General features: G+C 42.0%; 1 protein-coding gene across 6 annotated transcripts in view; it reads right to left on the bottom strand.

Annotated features, from left to right (window-relative positions):
* The window catches only part of SEPTIN11 (septin 11), a 91684-nt gene that overhangs the window by 11096 nt on the left and 58425 nt on the right, over positions 1–22163 (bottom strand). For 5 of the 6 annotated variants that reach the window (XM_045473665.1, XM_045473664.1, XM_045473662.1 and 2 more), the window contains exons 4-7: positions 15185–15371; positions 11887–12048; positions 6913–7009; positions 5497–5665 (exon numbers count right to left, since the gene is read on the bottom strand). In XM_045473665.1, the coding sequence (XP_045329621.1) occupies positions 5497–5665; positions 6913–7009; positions 11887–12048; positions 15185–15371 (615 nt within the window). Of the gene's footprint in view, positions 1–5496; positions 5666–6912; positions 7010–11886; positions 12049–15184; positions 15372–19049; positions 19133–22163 lie in introns of those variants that run through there. The other variant, XM_045473666.1, reaches the window with a different exon arrangement.

Genomic DNA, 22163 nt, shown 5'->3' on the forward strand with positions numbered 1-22163 from the left:
GGGAGAGAGTGCAAAGGCACTGGAGTCACACACACCAGGGTTTGGATTCTGGCCACAGCAACTTACTGACTGATCTTGGGATGGGCACAGACTCTATGCTTCCGTGTTCTCTGTGTAAGATGCAGCTAAACCAGCATTTACCTTCTAGAGATAGGATTATGGGGATTCAGTGAGGGCAAAGTGAGTAAAGCATTCGATATACCATCAGTGCTTAGCAAATATTACCCTTCCCCACTCACCTCCCTCCAGCCCCCAATTCAGAAAACAGACTCAGTGAACCATCTAGAGACAATAGTATATCTAAACATATTATAGAAAATTGCTGCTTTTCAAGTTATATTATCAATTGAAAGTAGAGCAGGGAAGAGTTTTATTTTTATCTTAAATCCCATCCTCCTCCTGACTCTCTACAGAACGTTGAGCCCAATATTTTAAATTGAATGCTAGATTCAGCTTTACCTCTAAGTCAGAACAAATATATTGGCAGAAAAATTGCTTTTGGTAACACAACTTAAGAAAACACACCCCCATACCTACACCTACACAGAGAGACAAGTGCTGATATTTGATAAGGTGTGGTTTCTAGTTCTCCCTTGCAGTCTCCCTAGAACAGCACCCGTTACAGTAATGCGAGTCTGCAGAATATCCATCTCTACCCGTGGGCTGAATTCATCCTAAGTGCTGACTCCAAACTGGAGTGGATAACCTGTGGATAACCCCGGGGACCATGCAGAGCTGCCTCCCAGCATCCACACTGGTCCTTTCAGAAGGAGAAAAAGGACATTCAGATGGTAGGAGCAAGCATGCATGGAGACAAACAGTCAGAAAATGTCTTCAATAGGATTGCTTATACTTCTATAATCAACACTTTTATTGGTTGATTAAAAATAAGTTCTCCTACCCTCAAGGGTGTCCACACTAACCTGTTAATGAACAATCTAGCACTTTGAGTTTCCAGAGGTATATTTAGCTTTCACTTATGAAACAAAATCATTTTGGGCCAATGTTGACATCGGCTAATACTAACAGCAATATTTAGACTTGAGATTTAAGATATATAGCCACGGACGGGGCGCCTGGGTGGCGCAGTCGGTTGGGCGTCCGACTTCAGCCAGGTCACGATCTCGCGGTCCGTGAGTTCGAGCCCCGCATCAGGCTCTGGGCTGATGGCTCAGAGCCTGGAGCCTGTTTCCGATTCTGTGTCTCCCTCTCTCTCTGCCCCTCCCCCGTTCATGCTCTGTCTCTCTCTGTCCCAAAAATGAATAAACGTTGAAAAAAAAAAAAAAAAAAAAAAAAAAAAAAAAAAAAAAAGATATATAGCCACGGAGATACAGAAATGTATTGACAGAACTAATTCATGGATTTGATTTTGTTTGTTAGCATCTAATAAACTCTTCATTACCAGTATTTAGATCAGAACTGCTGAAGGCAGAAGATGACCTCTCCCTGCTATAAAATTTGGGGGGAATCTCTGTTTTTTATTTATGATAATGAATAGATCTCCCTTTTCAAGGGAAAGGAGAATGAGAACAGGTACTTCAGTTCAGACTTCATTCTGGTAATTCACACAGTGTAATTCTCTCTCTGTTACCATCTTCTGGAACTACCTAGTGAAGGGTATCCTGGAGAATAACACATCACCAGTGGTAAGAAGCAATTTACACACAAGAATTCACTAATCCTTACACACCCAATAAGGTGGGTATTACTATCTACCTCCCACCTCATAGACGAAGAAACTTGGAGACAAGTGTTTAGTAATCTGTCCAGGTCACACAGTGAAGAGTAACAGACCTGGGATTTGCACCCAGGCCATCAAGCTCAGACAGGAACTCTATCCACTGCACTCCATTACACAGAGGTCTGCATGTTCCCCAAAACAAATGGGTCTCATGAACCTGAAAACTTTGTGATCTCTTGAGAGAATAGTGGTAATTAAACCCTTTTTGTGACCTGACAAGAGTCAGGGGAAGGGGGCACTCTGAGATAAGGAATGGGCAGTTTGGACAGGGACTGTTGGGGTAAAGTGCAAAGGAGTCTCAGGAGAAAAGAATCAGGAACAGGATCAGTCCAGTCCCTATTGTGTCCTACATCCTCTTCCCTCTTCTGGCATCTTCAGATGCCAGCCGGAAGGGGCCAAGGTCTGAGGGAGGGGGACCTGGGTCCAGAGAATGCATGCTGCTCTGGTTGGGCTGAAGACCACAGGGCAGCAGGTGGTAAGATGGGCACAGGAGAAAGCAAGCTGACATGTGGGTAGGTAGGTAGACAGACAGATACACAGATTCTGCCACAGGACAACAAAGACACAACTCTAAATTGAGGCAGGTCAAGGACACCACCAGAAACACACTCAGTTAGCTTTACTGACTCCGACGTACTTCCAAGGCTTTCGTACAGCCTCTTACTGTGTTTGTCCAGCTCCTGGTTTTGCTTCCTGCTGTACGATATATTCAGGTGATGGCTGCCCCTTACTAGCCTTGGCTTTAGAGATTACTCTGTGCTTTATAAACACAAGAGCAGCTTGGAGGACAAAGAGTGGATACCGGGTGCTCAAAGGAAGGATGGACCTCACTATTCACCCACAAAGAAATCCTCTGCTTTGGGAATATACTTATATTCCTCCCAGCTCACCCAAAATTCACATGGAAAAAAATCCAAGAGCATCTGGGAATGATGGCTTTGAAGATGAAATTTTGGGAAACCACTCAAATCAGCAGCAGCTTTTGCTTCCCCTTAATTGTGGTGCCCTTCGTGCAGGGTCCCCTCACTGCACCCCTTCAGTGTGGTCCCAGGCTCAAGAAGTGCTGGGGATGCTGGAAATGCCTCAGAGGGAAAGTCTGAGACATCTATAAAATGTTGCTCCTGCCAATGTCAGAGAAACTGCCTGTGGTCTCTTGCAGGAGTTTTATGGTTTCAGAGCTCACATTTAGGCCTTTAATCCATTTTGAGTTTATTTATATGCATGGTGTGAAAAAGTGGTCCACTTTCATTCTTTTGCATGTAGCTGCCCAGTTTTCCCAACACCGTTTACTGAAGAGACTGTCTTTTCCCCATTGCATATTCTTGCCTCCTTTGTCACAGATTCTGACCACAGAAGGGTGAGTTTATTTCTGTGATCTCTACCCTGTTCCACTGATCTATGGGTCTATCTTTGTGCCAGTACCAAACTGTTTCAATTACTAGAGGCTTGTAGTATATCTTGAAATCTGGGATTACGATACCTCCAGCTTTGTTCTTCTTTCTAGATATGTCTCCTCAGGCAAGGGAAACAAAAGCAAAAATAAACTATTTGGACTGCATCAAAATAAAAAACTTCTGCACAGCAAAGGAAATCAACAAAATGGCAAGGTAACCTACTGAACGGGAGAAAATACTTGCAAATGAAACAGCTGATAAGGCAGAGGACCTGAATAGATATTTTTCCAAAGAAGACATACAGACATACAGATGAAAAGATGCTCAATATTACTAATCATCAGGGAAATACAAATCAAAATCACAATGAGATATCATCTTATGCTTTTCAAAATGGCTAATATCAAAAAGACAAGAAATAATAAGCAGTGGTGAGGACGTGGAGAAAAGAGAACCCTCATGCACTTTTGGTGGGAATGTAAATTGGTGCGACCACTGTGGAGAACGGTATGGAGATTCTTCAAAAAATTAAAAATAGAAATACCATATAATCTAGCAATTCTACTACTGAATATTTACCTAAAGAAAATAAAAATATTAGTTTGAAAAGATATGTGTACCTTATGTTTACTGCAGCATTATTTATAATAGTCAAGATATGGAAGGAACCTGAGCACCCATCAATAAATGGGTGGATAAAGAAAATGTGGCATGTATACACAATGGAATATTGCTCAGCTTATAAAAAAAAGAATGAGATATTGCTATTTGTGACAACATGGATAGACCAAAAGGATATTATGCTAAGTGAAATAAGCTGAGCAGAGAAAGACAAATACCATATGGTTTCATTTATATGTGGAATCTAAAAAAAAATAATAATAAACGAACAAAGCAACAAACAAGCAAACAAAAACCAGACCCTTAAATATAAAGAACAAACTGGTGGTTGCCAGAGGGGAGGTGGATCAGGGGAATGGGTGTAATAGGTAAAGAGGATTAAGAGGTACAGACTTCCAGTTATACAATAAGTAAGTCATGGTGATGACAAGTACAGCATGGGCAATATAATCAATGATATTGTAATAATGTTGTTTGGTGACAGACAGTGACCACTGAGGAAGGTACAGAATTACTGAATCACTGTGTTGTACGTCTGAAACAAATACAATACTGTATGTTAATTATACCTCAATAAAAAAAATAAATATAGTGAGATGTAAAAACAAAACAAAACAAAACAAAACAAAACAAAACAAAACAAAACGGAAACCTTAGGCCAGAAGAAATGGAACCAAATGGACATGGAAGATGTGTGAATAAAGCGTATCCTCTACAAGTCAAAAGGCCTGGACAACATCTGCCACCATCCTGAAGTCCCTGAAGTGAGCGAGGCCAGAGCAGGAGGCTGCACCCAGCTTGGCCAGGCCTTCAAGAGCCCTGCTGGACCTACCCAGCAACACCTCCTTCTGGTGGGCAGTTACCCTGCGCTTGCAGGAGGTATTTTAATTTAAATGCCAAAAACAGAGACAGCAGAAGAGGGAACAGTCAAGGAACAGCAGCCCCTATCATGCCCAGGCACACCTCACATCACCTCAACTGAAATCTCCATTAAGACCCAGTGTTGGCCCAGTTTGGACAAAGCAATCCTCTTCTGGGCCCACAGGTGGCAAACCTGGCCTGGTGGCCCTGCCTTCCCTCCCCACTCTGTGGCCAAGGTACTCAGCCCCTGCCGCCCCTCCCCCATGGCCTAGGTTCTGACAGCAGCTGGGCCTTTCCTGGGCAGCTAATTCTGCATTAATTCCCCCCTTCACATTTTGCCACTTCATCTCCATCCATCGATAATGTGGGAAAACACACAAGAAACTTTCTACAAGTTATTCCCTTTCTTCCTCATTAGTTGTTAGCATTGGACTGAAACACAGAGAGCTGATAAGAGTCCTGGGAAGTGAAACCTGGCTGGCAACCATGAACGAACGGAGCAAACTGTACTGAGCGGCCACACCTCTGTAAATGCCTAGACCAGGCTCTGTGCCTCTGTGAGTATCATGATTAAGAGCAGGGGTTCAAAACTCACTCCATCACTTCCTACTTGTAGGACCTTGGGTAGGTTGCTTACACTTTCAGTGCCTTAGTTTCCTCATCTGTAAAATGAGGATGGCAATGACATCATCTACATCGCTTAGTTGAGATAATACCAATAAAGTGGTTATCGCAATGCCTGGCAATTATGCTTACTAACGTGTCCCCACCAGGTCCCTCAATCACTGCTATCTCAATCCGACAAGCATTTTGGTGATGGAACAACACACCATTCAAGCCACTGTCTGGGAAACAGCTGATTGCTAGGTGCCCTCATACCTGAAGGGCTTGCTGTCAGGGTCAGTGTCCTTGAACCCCATCTCCTCAAGCTTACAGCGCCGATACAGTTCATAATGGCGGGTGTGAGTCTGTTCTCGCAAATCTTCCATGTTCACGCGGATCAGCATCTCCCGAAGTTTCACAAAATCACAGTGGTTTTCATTCTCAACTGCAAGAGATGGGAAGGTGGAAGCGGCTATCAGCAATGACATCCCTAAAAATCTGAAGTGACACTTTCAAAAAGTTATCACCATCGCTCCTGAAATCTCAAAGCTGTGTGAAGACCCTTCACTGGATTCGCCTTACATTCCCAACGAGGACAAGATTTTCGACAATGTGGACCATAATGTTGATGACCACAGTGGTCGCAGAGTGCCTGCTCAGGGCAGGGCATTGCAAGAGGAACTTTATAAATATTGTCTTTATCCTTCAGAACAATTCTGCCAAGTAGGCATTGTGACTCTCGTCTTGTAGATGCAGAAGCAAGGCTTTGATAAGGAAGCTGACTTCCTGAGTACTGGGAGCAGAGTCTACGTTCAAACACAACATCTGGCTGCAAAGCCAGGTCCATTTCCACTACTCCGTGCCCCCTGGAAGTATACAAGGCAGGTTCTACATACCACTTCCTTTAATTTCATCAACACTATGAAAAAAGCTTTATTATAGAGAAATAGGTAAGATTCATAAAAATTGTAATTTTCTTAGAGATCTGAAAGGTACAATTTCTTTTCCCTTCTCACAGATTTATTGCCTTTATTCAGAAAAAAAGAAAAGGGGAACTGATAGATCTTAAACTAATGAAGAAACTTTCTATAGCTATCCTACTTAACCTATAGCATCAGATGTCCTCCCTCAAAACACACAAAGGCAGGAAAATAGGGTCCTTGCCTATCAAAGTGACATATGGGAAGCTTCTTCAGGTCAGAGACTATGATCATGTCTCCCAGCACCAAATAGGTCATAATTCTCAGATATCCACTGAGATAACATTTAATTGGAAGACAGGTTTTCCAGAGATAATGGAGAAACAAGTAACTTCTTGTTTACAAGAAACCTTTTGCAGCTTTCTTATTATACTTTGCTGATGAAACTGGTATGAAAGTTGTTGAAACTTCTAGGGAAGAGCTCTTTTCTACCAGGAATTTATACTCAATTTGCCACACAAGCCAACATTCTTGAGGGGCTGCCTCACCGGAAGTAGGGCACTGTGGTCACTTCTCCCCACCATCTACCTACTTGGTCACAGGGTCTTGCTTCCTCACTTCACAACTGCCATGTGTACCACCCTCCCTTCGTCCTGCCTTTGGTTGAGGACCTCCCCCAAAACCTCCCCAAACAGGGCAGAGAGAGAAGAAGTGAGAATAGTCACCACAGGAGTTAAATGTGGAGACCCCCTTCCCCCTAATGTGCACATACCCTGCACCACACCCCAGGGGTACTGCCTGGCCTTCGCCATCTTGTTGCCGATCTTCACCTCTTCAGTGCTGCCGACCACAGCAAACGGGAGATGGACCTGAGAAGCAACACAAGGACAGAGTTGTTACCTTCTCCAGGTCTTGCCCAGGCTGGTTCTCCACCTTGCCTAGGCTCCGCCCCTTCTGCCAGCCTCACTTAGTGAGGGGGAGACAAAGGGGAGGGTGGGTAGAAGAGGGAGGAAGCTCTGCAGGTCAGCAGAGGTGGGCTTCGTGTAACCCACCCCTCCTATGACCAAATATTATGTGGTATGAGCTAGATTCAAAGGAAACCGTAGGTGTCTTTGCAACCACACAGGAAGCTTCAGACACATGTTGTCCAAGACTGTAGCCGCTAATATATGTGGCCACTGAGCATCAGAAACAGGGCTTACAGGATCAAGAAACTGAATTTTAGTTTTATATACTTGTTTTCCTTTTCTTTTTTTTTTTTAAGTACAGTTATTTTGAGAGAGACAGAGACAGCGCAAGTAGGGGAAGGGCAGAGAGAGAGGGAGGGAGAATCCCAAGCAGGCCCTGACTGACAGCAGAGCCCAATGTGAGGCTCAAACTCTCAAACCTAAGCTGAAATTAAGAGTTGGGGGCTTAACCAACTGAGCCACGCAGATGTCCCACTTTTATTTACTTTTAATTATTTTACCTTTGAACTTAAAAATATAACAAAATATTTTTCCATGAAATAAAACTGTATTGTTTTGGGACTGCACTTCATTTTGCTTTAAACTTAAATTTTCTAAAGAAAAAAAAAAAAACAAAACTAAAAAACTAGTTTACTCAATGTGGATGCAAACATTAGAGGAAAATTATCTTTTTGGTACTTATTTCATGTTGAAAAATTTTCAAGTGTGTTAGGAGTAATTTGGGTATGCTTCCAAATTGGGATATGCTGTAACTGTAAAATATACATTGGATTTCAAAGACTTACTATGAAAATATCTCATTAATTTTTATATTGATTGCATATTGAAATAATATTTTATTTTTTTTAACATTTATTTATTTTTGAGACAGAGAGAGACAGAGCATGAATGTGGGAGGGTCAGAGAGAGAGGGAGACATAGAATTGGAAGCAGGCTCCAGGCTCTGAGCCATCAGCCCAGAGCCCGACGCAGGACTCGAACTCACGGACCGGGAGATCGTGACCCGAGCTGAAGTCGGACGCTTAACCGACTGAGCCACCCAGGCGCCCCTTGAAATAATATTTTAAATATATTCAGTTAAATAAGTTTTTTAATTAATTTCACATTTCTTTTTACTTTTTTTTTTTTTTTTTTTTTTTTTTTTTTTAATTTTTAGGACAGAGAGAGACAGAGCATGAACGGGGGAGGGGCAGAGAGAGAGGGAGACACAGAATCGGAAACAGGCTCCAGTCTCTGAGCCATCAGCCCAGAGCCCGACGCGGGGCTCGAACTCACGGACCGCGAGATCATGACCTGGCTGAAGTCGGACGCTTAACCGACTGCGCCACCCAGGCGCCCCTCTTTTTACTTTTTTTAATGTGACTACTGGGAAATGTTAAATTGTTTGTGTGGTTCATATTATATTTCTAACAGCATTGCTTTACAGTTGGCCATTGCACAAAATTCAAATCAGAACTACATTTTAGCCCAAATTATTGGCCCAAGCCTTGCAACCCAGACTTCTCCCAAGCAGAGGTGGTGTTCAAAACAACTGACTATTTCACGTTGCTTTATTTGGTAGCTATGGCTACATTCTGGGAGTGCGGGTGGTGGGGACAGTAATTCCATCTTTTTTTTCTATTAAAATGTAAGAATAAGAAGATCTGAAACGGTTGTTCTGAGAATTATTATTTCAGTTCCTTGATCCACTGCTCTTCTACTGTAGGCAAGTTGAGAAAGATGAGAATGTCCTACAGCCAAATCCTCTCCCACAGAGGACATAACCCTCGGCCCAGGATGCCCAGGTGGTACTTCATTTGCTGCTCAAGATACTTATATTCTCTGGTTCATCTCATACTCTATAGGAAGGAAAGAAAGCACATTCCTTTCACAGACTCCAAGTCTGGAACTGTAATGTGTCCCCTGAAGTTGAGGAGCAACAGGGCCCCGCTGGCCACCATCCTGCCTTAATGACCAAGGAAAGAGTTTTCTCCGCTCACACTGAGTGACAAAACCAACTGCCAGTGAAATCTGTTTTCCACATATCATATGGGATTTCATCACCAGGAATTATTGGCAAGGAAGAGACTTAAAAAAAATTGTTGTTAAAGAACAAGATTAATTTCGGACTATCAGTTTGATTAATCTGATAAAGAGACAAAGAGCCAAGATTCATGGGTCTTTTTTCTAATGTTTATTTTTGAGAGAGAGAGAGAGAGAGAGAGATTGAGTGAGTGGGCGAGGGGCAGAAAGAGAGGGAGACACAGAATCTGAAGCAGGCTCCAGGCTCCGAGCTGTCAGCACAGAGCCCGATGCGGGGCTCAAACCCAGTAACTACGAGAACATGACCTGAGCCAAAGTCTGATGTTTAACCGAATGAGCCACCCAGGCATCCCCATGGGTAGTTTCTTTCCAAGAAATTTAACACAAATTTAGTTTCATGAGCACCCAAAATAATTTAAAAGGAAGGGGAGAGATATAAAGAGAACATTAGACAATATTCACTCATGTCATTTATTGAATCCTATGCTGAAGTTCTACAGCAGAATAAACCAGCGCTATCTCAGCCTGGGCTCTAATGATGCTGTAAAACAGGCACACTGCTCTGCTGGCACTGGAGCTGAGCTGCCTGCGTTCAAATCCTCCCGGCACGACCGATGGCTGGACCATGCCAGGCTGCAGTTTCCTCATATGCGAGTTAGGGATAATAACAGTGCCTACCTATGGGACTGGTGTGAGGATTAGATGTAAATAAAACCTCTCACGGTGGCTGATGCACAGTAAATCCTCCATAAATGTCAAAAATGTCTGGTGCTATGATTACTATGAAACTCCCAGTACCCATAGCCAGAGAATTTTAGACGTGGGAGAGACCTCACATGTTATCCATTTAGATCCTGCTTCTGCAGTATCTAAATGAGTTGAGATACGGAATCTGTTGTCCACCACCTTGTGATGGGAACTCACTCCTTCCACAGGGTGCTTGCTGTGCTGCGGTGGCACCGATAGCCAAATGTTCATTTCTCGCTGGGCCCCAACCCCTCACTACCCTTCAGTTCTGTCTTTTGAATGAGAACAGTTACCCTCCATCATGATGACCTTCCTTTCGTACCCCCTCAGGCCATCTTCCCAGGAAGAATCTGCTCCCCAGTTTTCACAAATTCCAGAGTCTTCACGATCCTGGCCACAGGAGCAAGACAACCAGAGTAGGTCACACAACTCCGAGCGTGACCACACTAGAGCAGAGTGGAGAATGGACAATCTCTGCTCTAATGGGCCCCTAAATTTTCAATTCATACAAACAGCCCCAGAGAAGGGAGAAGTTACATTTGCTTCCAAAGTCCTAGTCATATTGGGAATAATTTAAGGAAAATATTCCTCCATAAATGATAACAGTACTATATAGAAAAGTCCATATGCTGAACTGAAGAAACAAGAAGGAGTTTTGTGAAATATCTCTTTCTCCTAAATTATGATAGCAAACAACACAAAACTGGGATCAGGGTTGAAATCTCAGTGCTGCTTTGACCAAGCCATTTAATTCTCTAGATGAGCTTCAGTCTGAGTCCCTTTATATGAAATGTCCAGAATAGGCAAATGTCCAGAAGAGACAAGAAAGTAGAGTAGTAGTTGCCTAGGGCTGGGATGGTTAGAGGGTTGACAAGTAAAAGGAACATGATTTCTTTTTCAGGTGATGAAAAGGTTCTAAAATTGGTGGTGGCAATGGTTGCACAACTCTGTGAATATACTAAAAACCACTGAATTGGATGCTTTAAACGGGTAACTTGTACAGTCCATCAATTATATCTCAATATGGCTGTTAAAAAAAAGAGTGCCTTCAGGGCAATTTAATAATGACTTCATTAGACACTTTTCATGATCAGATCTAAGGAAAGTAGAACACAGCTCAACCTACCACAATTTGAAAATGTACACTGACTTCTGCTGCCACCAGCACACTTTTGAATCAATTTTTAGCACGTATTCAGGGGAAGGCAACTTTTTTAATAGCTTCTAATTATATTTCACAGAAGCTAACCTACAATTTTAAGAATCCCAAAAGCCATCATTGGTCATCTACTATGTGCAAAGGATGCTAGTTTTACACAAGTTATGCATTCCCAAATGGAAAAAAAAAAAAGTATAGGGATTGTGGCCCAGAGATGAGCCATGTATCTCTTTGTGAGATACACAAAGAGGCAGTGAGAAAGATTCGGGCATCAGCAGATAGCATGAGGACATGGACATCATATCACAGGTGCACTTAGAATTGCTGAAGCTTTACTCAGTTCTCTCTTGTTCTCTGCCTGTGACATGGAGAAATTATACCCTCAACTGCCAATTAACCTAATGATTCAGGAAAGAGTAGGGGAAACAGAATGGAGCGAAAGGCAGGAACCCATCACAGAAGCAAAAGGAAGGCAGGTGGAGATATTTCTGCCAACAATGGCAGAAACAAGCAGAGATCTATTTCCTTTAAGCTGCTTTGTGTGAGATGGTGCTGGGCTGGCATTCCCTTCCCAAGAGGTCTGCTGTAGAAATCCTGCCTGTTGGAGCAGGAAGGAAACTGGAGATAGGCTTGTCTAACTTTCCCATTTGATAGATGGATACCCTGAGGAGTAGGGTGGTTAAATGACTTGCCATAGTGGCAGAGCTGGGCAACGCTAAAGAATCCGATTCCTGGCCCAGTGCTCCGGTCACTCTGGAGCAAGAAAAGCTGCTGCTACCAAGAAAATGCTGCTACCAAGAAAAGCTTTCAGGACAATTTCTGGTAGGTTCTTCCTAACTTGAGGACTTACACTCATTGTTGCATTAATCTCTGCCACCGTTTCTTCATCTGTGGGGAACTGATATATCTGGACTCCATTGCTGACTAGTTCACTCATGATCTTACTCTTGAATTTGTGCAACTCATTTTTGGCAATCGTGTCAGCTTTTGCAATTATTGGAATGATGTTCACCTATAAAACAAACATACCCATTTTTACACAATTCCAATATAAGAAAAATAAGACAAATGAATGAAACATAACAAAAGTTGTAAAGCTTCACTTAAAAAATAGATATTGAAAATAAGGCTTTATGCCCAGAGGCAAAATTAAGAAGACATGGATAATCTTTTAGCTCCATCTGTGAACACTTTTACTTCCTCCCATCCGGCACTGACAGCATACTTGTAATTTCCTCTTCTGTGCTACCTCATTTTTTTTTTTTTTTTTTAAACAGAGTAGAAGGAAGTGTTACTCTATGACAAATAGCAATGACAAAGAAGCCTATTCTTTGAATAACCAACCACTCCTTTTAGACCCCTCCCCGCTACTTAAAAAGCTTGATTTTTGCATGTTCCTCACAGTGCAAAGCAAAGAGTGTGTTAGAATAGTGGAATATTCATCTCTATGCAGGATAACACCCTCTCTTTTTTTCTAATGACTACTAGGGGTAGAGAACCTACGTATTAACCAGAACAAAGACGGCTTCACCTACTTTTAAAGTTTTCAAAATCACACCAATTAATTCTTTTGAAACACCAGCTTCTAGCACATTACTTCTTCATGTCAGAATGAAACCTAGCGGCAAAGGCTCGCTTTCAGAGCATTGACTACAGAGACCAGGGAGAAGGCAGAGTTTGAAAACAGTGGCAGAAAGCCCAGTGTGAGAGCTGAGGACACCCTCAAGCCCAAGCCTCAAACCCCAAAGTGGGTCATTCTCCCAACTTTGCCTAGCACTGCCCACACAGCACATTTTTAAAAATTCATTTTTTAAGATTAACTTTCTTCCACTCCCTGGTAGCCACAGAGGTTTCAGTAAGACACAACTGACATCTGACACCTGGGGCCATGCTCTCCCAGCTCAGGGGAAAGGGGGACAGACTCAGTGAGAAAGCCACACTAGCAAGAGATGAGGGAGTCCTTAGGGAGGTTTTCTTGGTCATGTCTGCATTCCTTTGCTTCTTTTATTCCAAGAGCCGAATCAAAACCCCTGATACACCACAATGAGAAGACATGTGGATAGAATAACATATTCTTCACCTACTCCTCCACCCACTCCTACCTCATCATGCTTGGGCTCATCCAGCAAGAGAAACACTAATGGTGGGGATATGTCTGGGTCAGAGCCCAAGAAACAAAACACTTCCCTGTTGTTCTTATTGGTTATCTTCTGTACATGTTTAGTATTCAGTGACTATTACACAGACAAAATGGCAGAGGTTCATACTTTCTTGACCAGTTTGATCAGAGTAGATAGACACCACAGGCAATTGAGATTTAAAACCTCTTTTTCTTCACTGGCAGGTGCTTGAAAATCATTTCTGAAATTATATGTTTATGATATATATATACGTAAGCACCTTAACTCTTCATTTCACTTGTATAAACAACCTTTGCAAATACCATTTTCAGATGCTCTCCAGCCCTCCATCTCTACAGGAGTATTGGTTCTTTAAAAGCAGTTTAACCTGTTTTCAGGGACTTTTTTTTCCAGCTGTGTTCATTTGCCTTATTTTCTTTCCCTTTTTAAACCAGCCCTACTAAGCACAATCCTTTGTTGAATATTTGCCGGGCTTGGTCCACAAACATGGCCTCAGTTAGGACACCACCTCCATCTCTGCCCCTCCCCAGCTCTGTTACCAGGGACATGGCAGCCTGGGGAGCCAGCCTCATGGTCCAGAGCCCTCAACTGCCTGCCTGCCCGTGGCTCACTGTTGCGGACACAAATGCATGAAAAGGATTCTATTTATGCTCCCGAGAGTCCTCCAGCTGCAATAGTCCCTTCACATCACGAGACCATTTTTCTGTAAACCAAGGTATCTGTGCATGCTGGAAGCCCAAGGAACCTGGCCCTGTGTCAGCCACTGCAGCCCATTTGGCGGCCAGTTCAGCCAGAGGCCTCGGGGACGGCTGGTCGTCTGACTGCCCTCTATTACGTTCCTCTGGAGAGAAAGCATCTTTCAAACAGCATTGTTTGGACAAAAAAATAACACCCAACAAAACCCCCTAAAGATGATACAACTTTTTATGGAACTCCAAGGAAAGTTAAAAAAAAATACCACAGCTTCTTTTTCTGGCTGTTTTCCTTTTCATTTGCTTCTTCAATTCAGAATATACTGCCTTCCATTTATTTCAAAATGAAAAATCAAATTAATTGTAAGGTACATCACTTAATGTTATCAAACTTATCAGTACCTTTCTTCAAATGTTGTAAAAGGAAGAGTTTTATTAATGTGGAAAGCCCAGGTGTCAAACTGAAACCACTTTTTAAAAACATTTGGGTGCAATTCAGTTTTAAATCTAAGAAGCTGGACTGTCCTCATCACATAAGGAAAAAAATTAACACCTTTTTTTTTTCACTCAAAACTTCATATTAAAGCCAAACCTTTAAAACAGAAATTTAGAGAAGGTTTTAGGAAAGTAAACAATTTGTGACTTTATATTTCAATCTCCCTAAATTTAACCCTTCCTATGACCATTTAGATGTCTCTGCTATATAATTCCCCAACCTTCATCAGAGCATCCGCTGGTGCTAATTTAAGAACTAAAAATACTTGGTAAAGAGCTCCATGGTTTTATTTGTTTGTTTTATTTTGTTTAGCCTAACATCCAGAGGTTTTGAAGCATTTTTCTCACATTGCTAAACCCTATTGTTCTGTAAACCAGAAAAGACAATTATGGGGTTGGAGGAAGGGGGAGGGATGAATAGGCAAGAGCACAGAGGAGTTTGGGGGCAGGAAAACTACTCTGTATGCCTCCACGATACAGGTCTTTGTAGGTTTGTCCAAGCCCACAGGCTGTGCACCAATAAAAGTGAACCCCAATGTAAATAACAGACTTTGGGTGATTATGGTGTGTCAACATAGATGCGTCGACTGTAACAACCCATCAATGGGACCCATCGGGTGGGGGTGCTGACGTGGGGCAGGGGTATACATGCGTCTCTGTACCTTCCTCTTAATTTTGCTGTGAACCTAAAACTGCTACAATAAACTGTCTTGTAAAACAAAACAACTCCAATTACATTAAAAGAAGGAAATAAATCAGGGCCTTCAGATAAAGGTGATTCAAAAGGCAAGTGGATAGTCACCAAAGTGTCAGTGAGTACCTTGCTGTCCAGCTTTTTCATGGTGACTAGGTCCAGAGACTTCAGTGAATGGCCAGTAGGGGCAATGAAGTAGAGGCATGCGTGGATCCTGGTGTCGTGGTAGTTGAAGAGAGAACGTTTGATCTTCAATTCCTCTTGTAAGTAGGCTTCAAATTGAGCATCAATATATTCCACTATTGGCTTATAGCTAGAATGCAGAAGAATTTTTTTTTTTTTTTTTTAAACACATCTTCAAATCAGCATATTTCTAGCCTTCAACCTCTTGTGCAGCTCCATGCAGGCAGTCAAGTCTTCAATGGTTCCCTCTCCTAAGAGCTGAAGTCCCAGTTCCTTACCTGGGCATCCCAGGCGTTCCATCATCTGGTCCCTGAACATCTCTCCAGCTCCTCTCTCCCACTTCCTCCCTGGCTCACCATTTCTGTCCCAGTCATCACACACAGCTGCCTTCATGACCTGGTTCATGCTAACCCCCTACCCGGAACAGTCTCCTTCCTAGTATTCCCCTGGCTAACATTCATCCTTTAAAGCAGAGATTATAAATATGTGAACCATGCTGTCACTTCCCATGGAAGACATTACTAAGACATTGTGGCATTCTTTCCTGCTGGGCCAAAATGGAAGTCTCAAAATCTGTCTCAGTAAAGTGATTTTGACGGCCTCTACCAACTGATTGGCTTTGGCGCACAAAAGGAAAGTGGTTTTTGATTTCAGGCTATGGCATAACCTACCTAGTGGGAGCTCTGCCCCCATGCTTTGTCCCATTCCTCCAGAGATGAGGGCCCCTCTGTGCTCTCATCTAGCCCAGTGCTCCTGGGCCATTATAGGCTTCAAGATTATTTCCAACTCTGAAATTTTATGATTTGAAGGTAAACTCTATATCCCTTTCTTCTCACCAAATCATAATTCAAATTTGTTTTGAATAATTATGTATGATTCTATTAGCAGACCATCATCATTAATAACATACTGGGAATATGCATTCCATAAACCATATGTTCTCCAAGGACTAAGCAGTACATTAGGTAGGTTGCTGTGGAAAAGCTATAAACTTTCAGGTTTCCAGGGACCTGCTCAGGAGAAACCAGAGTGAGCAGCAGTGAGATTGGGTTACTGGGAACACAATGGGTTAATTCTCCCCAAACCTATTACCTTGCTGAGGAATGACTTACGCTTTAAGAAAAATAAAAACCTTTCAACACTTTGCTCCCCCAACTCATATATTAAACTGAAATCCTTAAGGGAACAACAAATCTTTGAAATAAGGATGACAGCACACACTCTAAGAGAAAAAACAAACAAAACAAAAAACACATTTATAACCAAAAACCAAAAGCACTCAGAAAACGGTTTTTGATATTTTTCTTTGGTCATTCATTACAATCCATTGATTCAATCTGAGCAAACAAAAACTCTAGCGGTTAAAAGAAAAAGTAGGAATACACCAGTAAGTAAATAGGACAAAAGAAATCCCAATAAATTCCACTAGAAAGAAGGAACAAGTGAGAAGTTTCTTCTATGTTTTCCACTTTCAAAATACAAGCGGGTATTCTGAAGCAACAGTGGTTAGAAGCATGGATTCAAGACAGATGGACTCCAACCCCACAACTTACAGGATATGTAACTTTGGGCAAGTTCCTAAACCTGTCTCCATTTCCTCATATGTAACTCAAGGACAAAAAAGTACCTATATCAGAGAGCTACTGTGACAAATATGTGAGCTAACATATGTAAAGGCCTAGCACATAAAAGATATAACTATTTCACAGTAATAATAATTTTAAAAAAGCAACAACTAAGAGAAAAGCAAGCTTGACTTTTGAGAAAGTTGGGGGGTGGCAGGGAGGAACCTTACACTCACTCAGTTCCATGGTAACCATCCTGCTACTGTGCTCATGCCCTGTAGGGAAGTGGACTGGGCCACGCCACCGAGGTTCACCCATGCCAGCCGAGAGCCTGATCTTCCAGTCTCCTGACACTGAGGCATGTGTTTGGGGAACCAGGCTCTCTCTCCAGCACCCTCTTAGGAAAGGAAAGGAAAAGCAGCTCACAAGCAATTGCTCCTTCCTGCCTCACTAGTTCCTGATTTTTAGCTTCTCAGCACCTCCTCCCAGCAGTGGTCCACATAGGTTTCTGCTTTCTATTAATTTCCCTGTTGCCTCTGGTGTTGATTCTAATCCTCCAAGATTATAGGAGGTATAACATCTCTCCTTTTCCAGTGAGGCATGTTTTCTGCCCTAGATTCAATATACCCGAAGAAACTTTTTGGTCTCCTCTTATACCTTGAATTCCTTCTGCCTTCCCCTGTCAGGGAGTTCTGGCCAATCATCCAATCTCCGTTTTTTCCCTTTATGTGATCTCCCTAGAAAATTCCATTTATTCCTGTGTTCTACTTACCATCTAAGTGATGATAAATCACAAATTTCTGCTTGTAGCCCAGATCATCCACCCAAGTTTCAGCCCCATCCATACAACTGCTTACAAGATATCTGCATTGGCTCTTCTAAATGTGTCCAGGATGGGACTCTTCATCTTGCCCCCAAACCATCTCCCTGTTTTCCTTCGCTTGGTGAATGGCACCTCCATCCATACCAATCAGAGACCTCCTCTTCTACTTCCTCCACACAATCCAGCGTGAAATTCCACCAATTTTACCTTCCAACTATTATAAACAAATTAAAGAAACGTATTCCAGGAGAACTATTTACCAAAATCATTATTCCCTGTGTTTAAGTCAGCCAGTGGTTTTGTATTCCCCTTCACAATCCTTTAAACAAATTACCTGCCCCTCTTCTACTCCTTTCCACTTCTTATCTACATCCAGTCATAAAGATAAGGAGGTTTAATCCCAATTTTGCCTTTTGATAGTTTCCATTTTATAGAAAAGACACCCATCTGGTTTTTGTTTGGCCAATTCCAACTTCTCTGGGTTTCAGCCATACAAAGCAGGGGAAAGTGAAGGAAGGCAAATCATATGCAGTATTTACATTCTCACATCATTTCCTTTTCAGGCATGGGGATGGTCCTTTTTACCCACAACTCATTTCTTTTCATATACCTCCAGCCACAGAATTCACAACAAAATACAGAGGTTGACCTAAAACTGATGGGAGAAATATTTTATGCAATGTTTTCTATCCACCCAAGTTACCCACTGACCATTCTTCCAAAAGAACCAATGGCATTGTTCAGAGAGTGACTCTCCATTTTATATACGGCCAGATACCTACCATTCATATATTTTTCTCTATCTTGCTGTTAGTGAACGTTAGTTTTCCTCATCTCTCAACTACCTCCCCATCAGAAAGGTGGTAAAAACAGAAATTAAAGACCAAATGGTCCACTTCACTACCATTTTATAACTCTGATATAAAGATTTGGTGAGTTTGAGGAGTTCAATTATCCATGATTTTCAGAGCTAATAATCATCACAGTTAGCAATATGCCATTGATATTCTAGCTCCCATCTCCCAAATGTTGGGCAAATGAATTATTCTATTTCCAGTTCTATGACAAAACTTGGTTTTCCTTCTCCAAGACCTCTTTGCTTCTTCACTGGAAAGTACAGACAGCAAAACAAGGAAGCCCTTAAACCATGAAGAGTTAATCATGCTATTAAACATAACAGGAAACCTTACCAGATCTCTCTTCCTGCCCCCTTCTAGCTAGCTCAGTCCCAGGCAGATACTCATGCAGGAATGCATGCTGACATGACTGAAGCCTATATAAACAAACTGGGACATTCTTGAAGTCCTGCATTCATGGCAGAAAAGCTTGTCTCATCCCCAAAGTAGTAAAAATAATCATGGGTTTAGAGAAACAGTATATTGCTTCCCATATGATTACATATCAATGCAAAAATGCATACCTCACATCCAATTCTTTTATGGAATCAGATTGTCCAAAAAAAAATTTTTTTTTAAGACAATAGTCACTTGGGTTTGGAGTCAACAGTGTCAACAATGCCTTCTGGGGCACAGAGTTCTAAATGCCATTTAAAGAGGTTATGCAACAGCTGTCAAGAAATTTCAGAAGAAAAAAAAATTTTGGTATCTAGGTTAGGTTAATATCACACTTCCTCTCTTCTAAATCTCCTTGGAAACTATTATTTGACCCAAATGAGTCAGATAATTTCTTAAAGGGACCTCCAGCTGCAAATATGAGAATTGATATTGTAGTAGCCACTTGGCTATTCAGTGCTGGCCAGTGAAAATCCACCAGGCTAAAGGAAAATCCCCACTTAGGGGACAGGCAATTCAGTGGCAACACTGAGGCAATGAGCCTGAGCGGGAAGAGCACATGGAATCTTAGCAGCAAGATGCTGGCAGATGTTCTCATTCCTGCAGGAAGGGACCCTGAAAAGGTCCAGTTACTGCCTTCCAATCAGAGTGCACAAACATAACATTCTCTAACCCCAGAGAGAAACCTGTGTGGGTCGGAGAGATGGAGATACATCTTGCTCTGAGTACACTGTGATTGCCCAATGACCAGGAACCCTGGCTCTCTCCCCAGCTCCCACAATGCACCTGTGCTCTTTTTCTTGTTGCCAAGGCTTTCCCCTCATCTATTTCACTTGGCATCACAATCAGCCTTCAGGCAGTAACCTCTCCATCATTCCTTGGCATTGAGGTCATAAATGAAGAGCAATAGCCCAGCTGCAGGGTCTGAGCTTAGCTGTCCCCACCCCGCACAATGTACAGATAGTTCACTTTGACCAGATGCAAAATAAAATCCTTCTCACTACATGTAACAATTGCTCCTGTTATTACAGGACAATGTTTATTGAAGAGCATTTAAATTGCTCTATAGATAAAATAGAGCTCAGTGCTCAGCTAGAGAATGAATTAAATATTTCTTCCTAATTACTATGGTGCCCGTATACATCAGGGATACTTAAAATATCTCTAGGCAATACACACACATTCTAGATTAAAAAAATAGTTCAAGTTCCTCTTTACAAAACACATACATATAATACATACCATTTTGGAGAAAAAAAATTTTTAAAGAAAAATCCCTGGTACTAATAAAATTTCTGAGCCCTAAGCAAACATAACTTATTGATGTGGTGTTTTACTCCCTTAATGTTGTCACTGCACGAAAATGTCTCTGGAAGCCTCCTTCTAGAATCATCTTTGGGCCTGGGAAAACTTTAACTTTCTCTGACTTCTTTTGAAAATGAATACAGTAGGGGCACCTGGGTGGCTCAGTCGGTTAAGCGTCCGACTTCAGCTCAGGTCACGATCTCGCGGTCCGTGAGTTCAAGCCCTGCGTCGGGCTCTGAGCTGATGGCTCAGAGCCTGGAGCCTGCTTCCGATTCTGTGTCTCCCTCTCTCTCTGCCCCTCCCCCATTCGTGCTGTGTCTCTCTCTGTCTCAAAAATAAATAAACATTAAAAAAAAATTAAAAAAAAAAAAAGAAAATGAATACAGTATTCAAAATAGTCCTAAGACACTTGATGTTGAGAATGATGAATAGGATGGATGATCTCAAGGAGTGTGAACAATATTTTGGGACTGAGGTTAACCTATGGGTTGAGCACCAGGAAGTTTTAAGATTAACAGCTTCTCTCAATAAAGGCATATAGCAACTCAGAGAGCAGAGTCAAACTTACTTGGCTTTATAAATTGAGTATGTGTTTTCTAAAAATAAAAATAAAACCTTACTGTATTATAATTATATCTTCAAGTTTATGTGAACCAGTTCTAATGAATGAATACATAAGATTGATTTACCAGGTAGTAGCCTCTATCTACACACAAACTATTGGAACAAAATTCTTAGAAAGTATTTTATTTCTTAAGCAGCTGAAACACATCTTTTCTTCCACATATATGGATTATTGTATACATTACTTTATTAGCTTAACAAACTCCACTGGATAGAAAGGGAAAGTTTAATCCAGCTGACCTCAATTCCCCATTAGGCTTGACTGAATCCACAATCATTACTCAGACTCGATTTGACAATTCTGCACCAGGCATGCTGCCCACCCTTTTAGCAGCCTACAGAAAGACCCAGACACTTCACAGAAGACTCAGTGCCTCACACCAAGCACTCACATCAATAGCAAGATCTGTGCCAGCTGGAAATCAAGATTTTTCCAACAGATCTTCCATAAAAATGCTTTCTTCACTTTGAGGTTTTAGGAGCTAATACCACTTTGACCAAAGACATCAAAATACAGGAATACCCTCCTATTATTACCATACCCCTCTTCCAGGCCTTGCCTTTCACAGTGTCCTTCCTTAGGCCTCTGCCTAAGAATAGGACTGAATACAGGATCACACGGGAAGAGACCTCAGAGATCGTCTGGAGACATTCTCTTAAAGTGAGATAAATTGTCAAGGTCCCATAACCTGTCAATCTCAGAATCCAGGCTCTAACCCAGGTCGCCTAAATCCTGAGCTGTGGATTCTTTGGCAGAATCTCATCAGCTCTCAGTTTTCATTCAAAATCTGTAAGAATTTGGGGGTTAAGTCAAAATCCCAATGTGCCTCAGGGACTAGGAGAGTTTGGCAGATGCTTTTTTGAATTCCTGACTCTTTAATGCCTTCTTATTTTGCAGAGTTGCAAAACAAACAAACAAAACAAAAACAACACATTTCCCAGATTCTTGCAGCTAGTATTCTAGATGTGGTTTAGTTTCTACCATACAGATGCAGCCACACAAGACCCGGAAGCAGGGAGTGAGGAACACACAGCAGAGGCCACCATTGTTCTCCTTGCAAGGGATGGGGAAGGCAATAAAAATCATCCTGTAACACTGTCTCAACTCTAGGACAGAACTGGTGGAGGTTCTAAACACCTCCCCTCAGCATCACGGGTACCAGTGGCAGGTGACCAGTGGCAGGGGTTTCTGCTAACTGTCCTGTTGGGTCATTGAGTGTTTCTCTAGATTGCTTTTCCTGCTGGGAAAGGTCCCAAATCTAGTTCCATGACCCTGCTGGAAAAATGCCATAAGCTAATGTATTCCTAAGAAA

This window comes from Leopardus geoffroyi, chromosome B1, assembly GCF_018350155.1.
Source record: "Leopardus geoffroyi isolate Oge1 chromosome B1, O.geoffroyi_Oge1_pat1.0, whole genome shotgun sequence".
Taxonomy (NCBI): Eukaryota; Metazoa; Chordata; class Mammalia; order Carnivora; family Felidae; genus Leopardus; species Leopardus geoffroyi.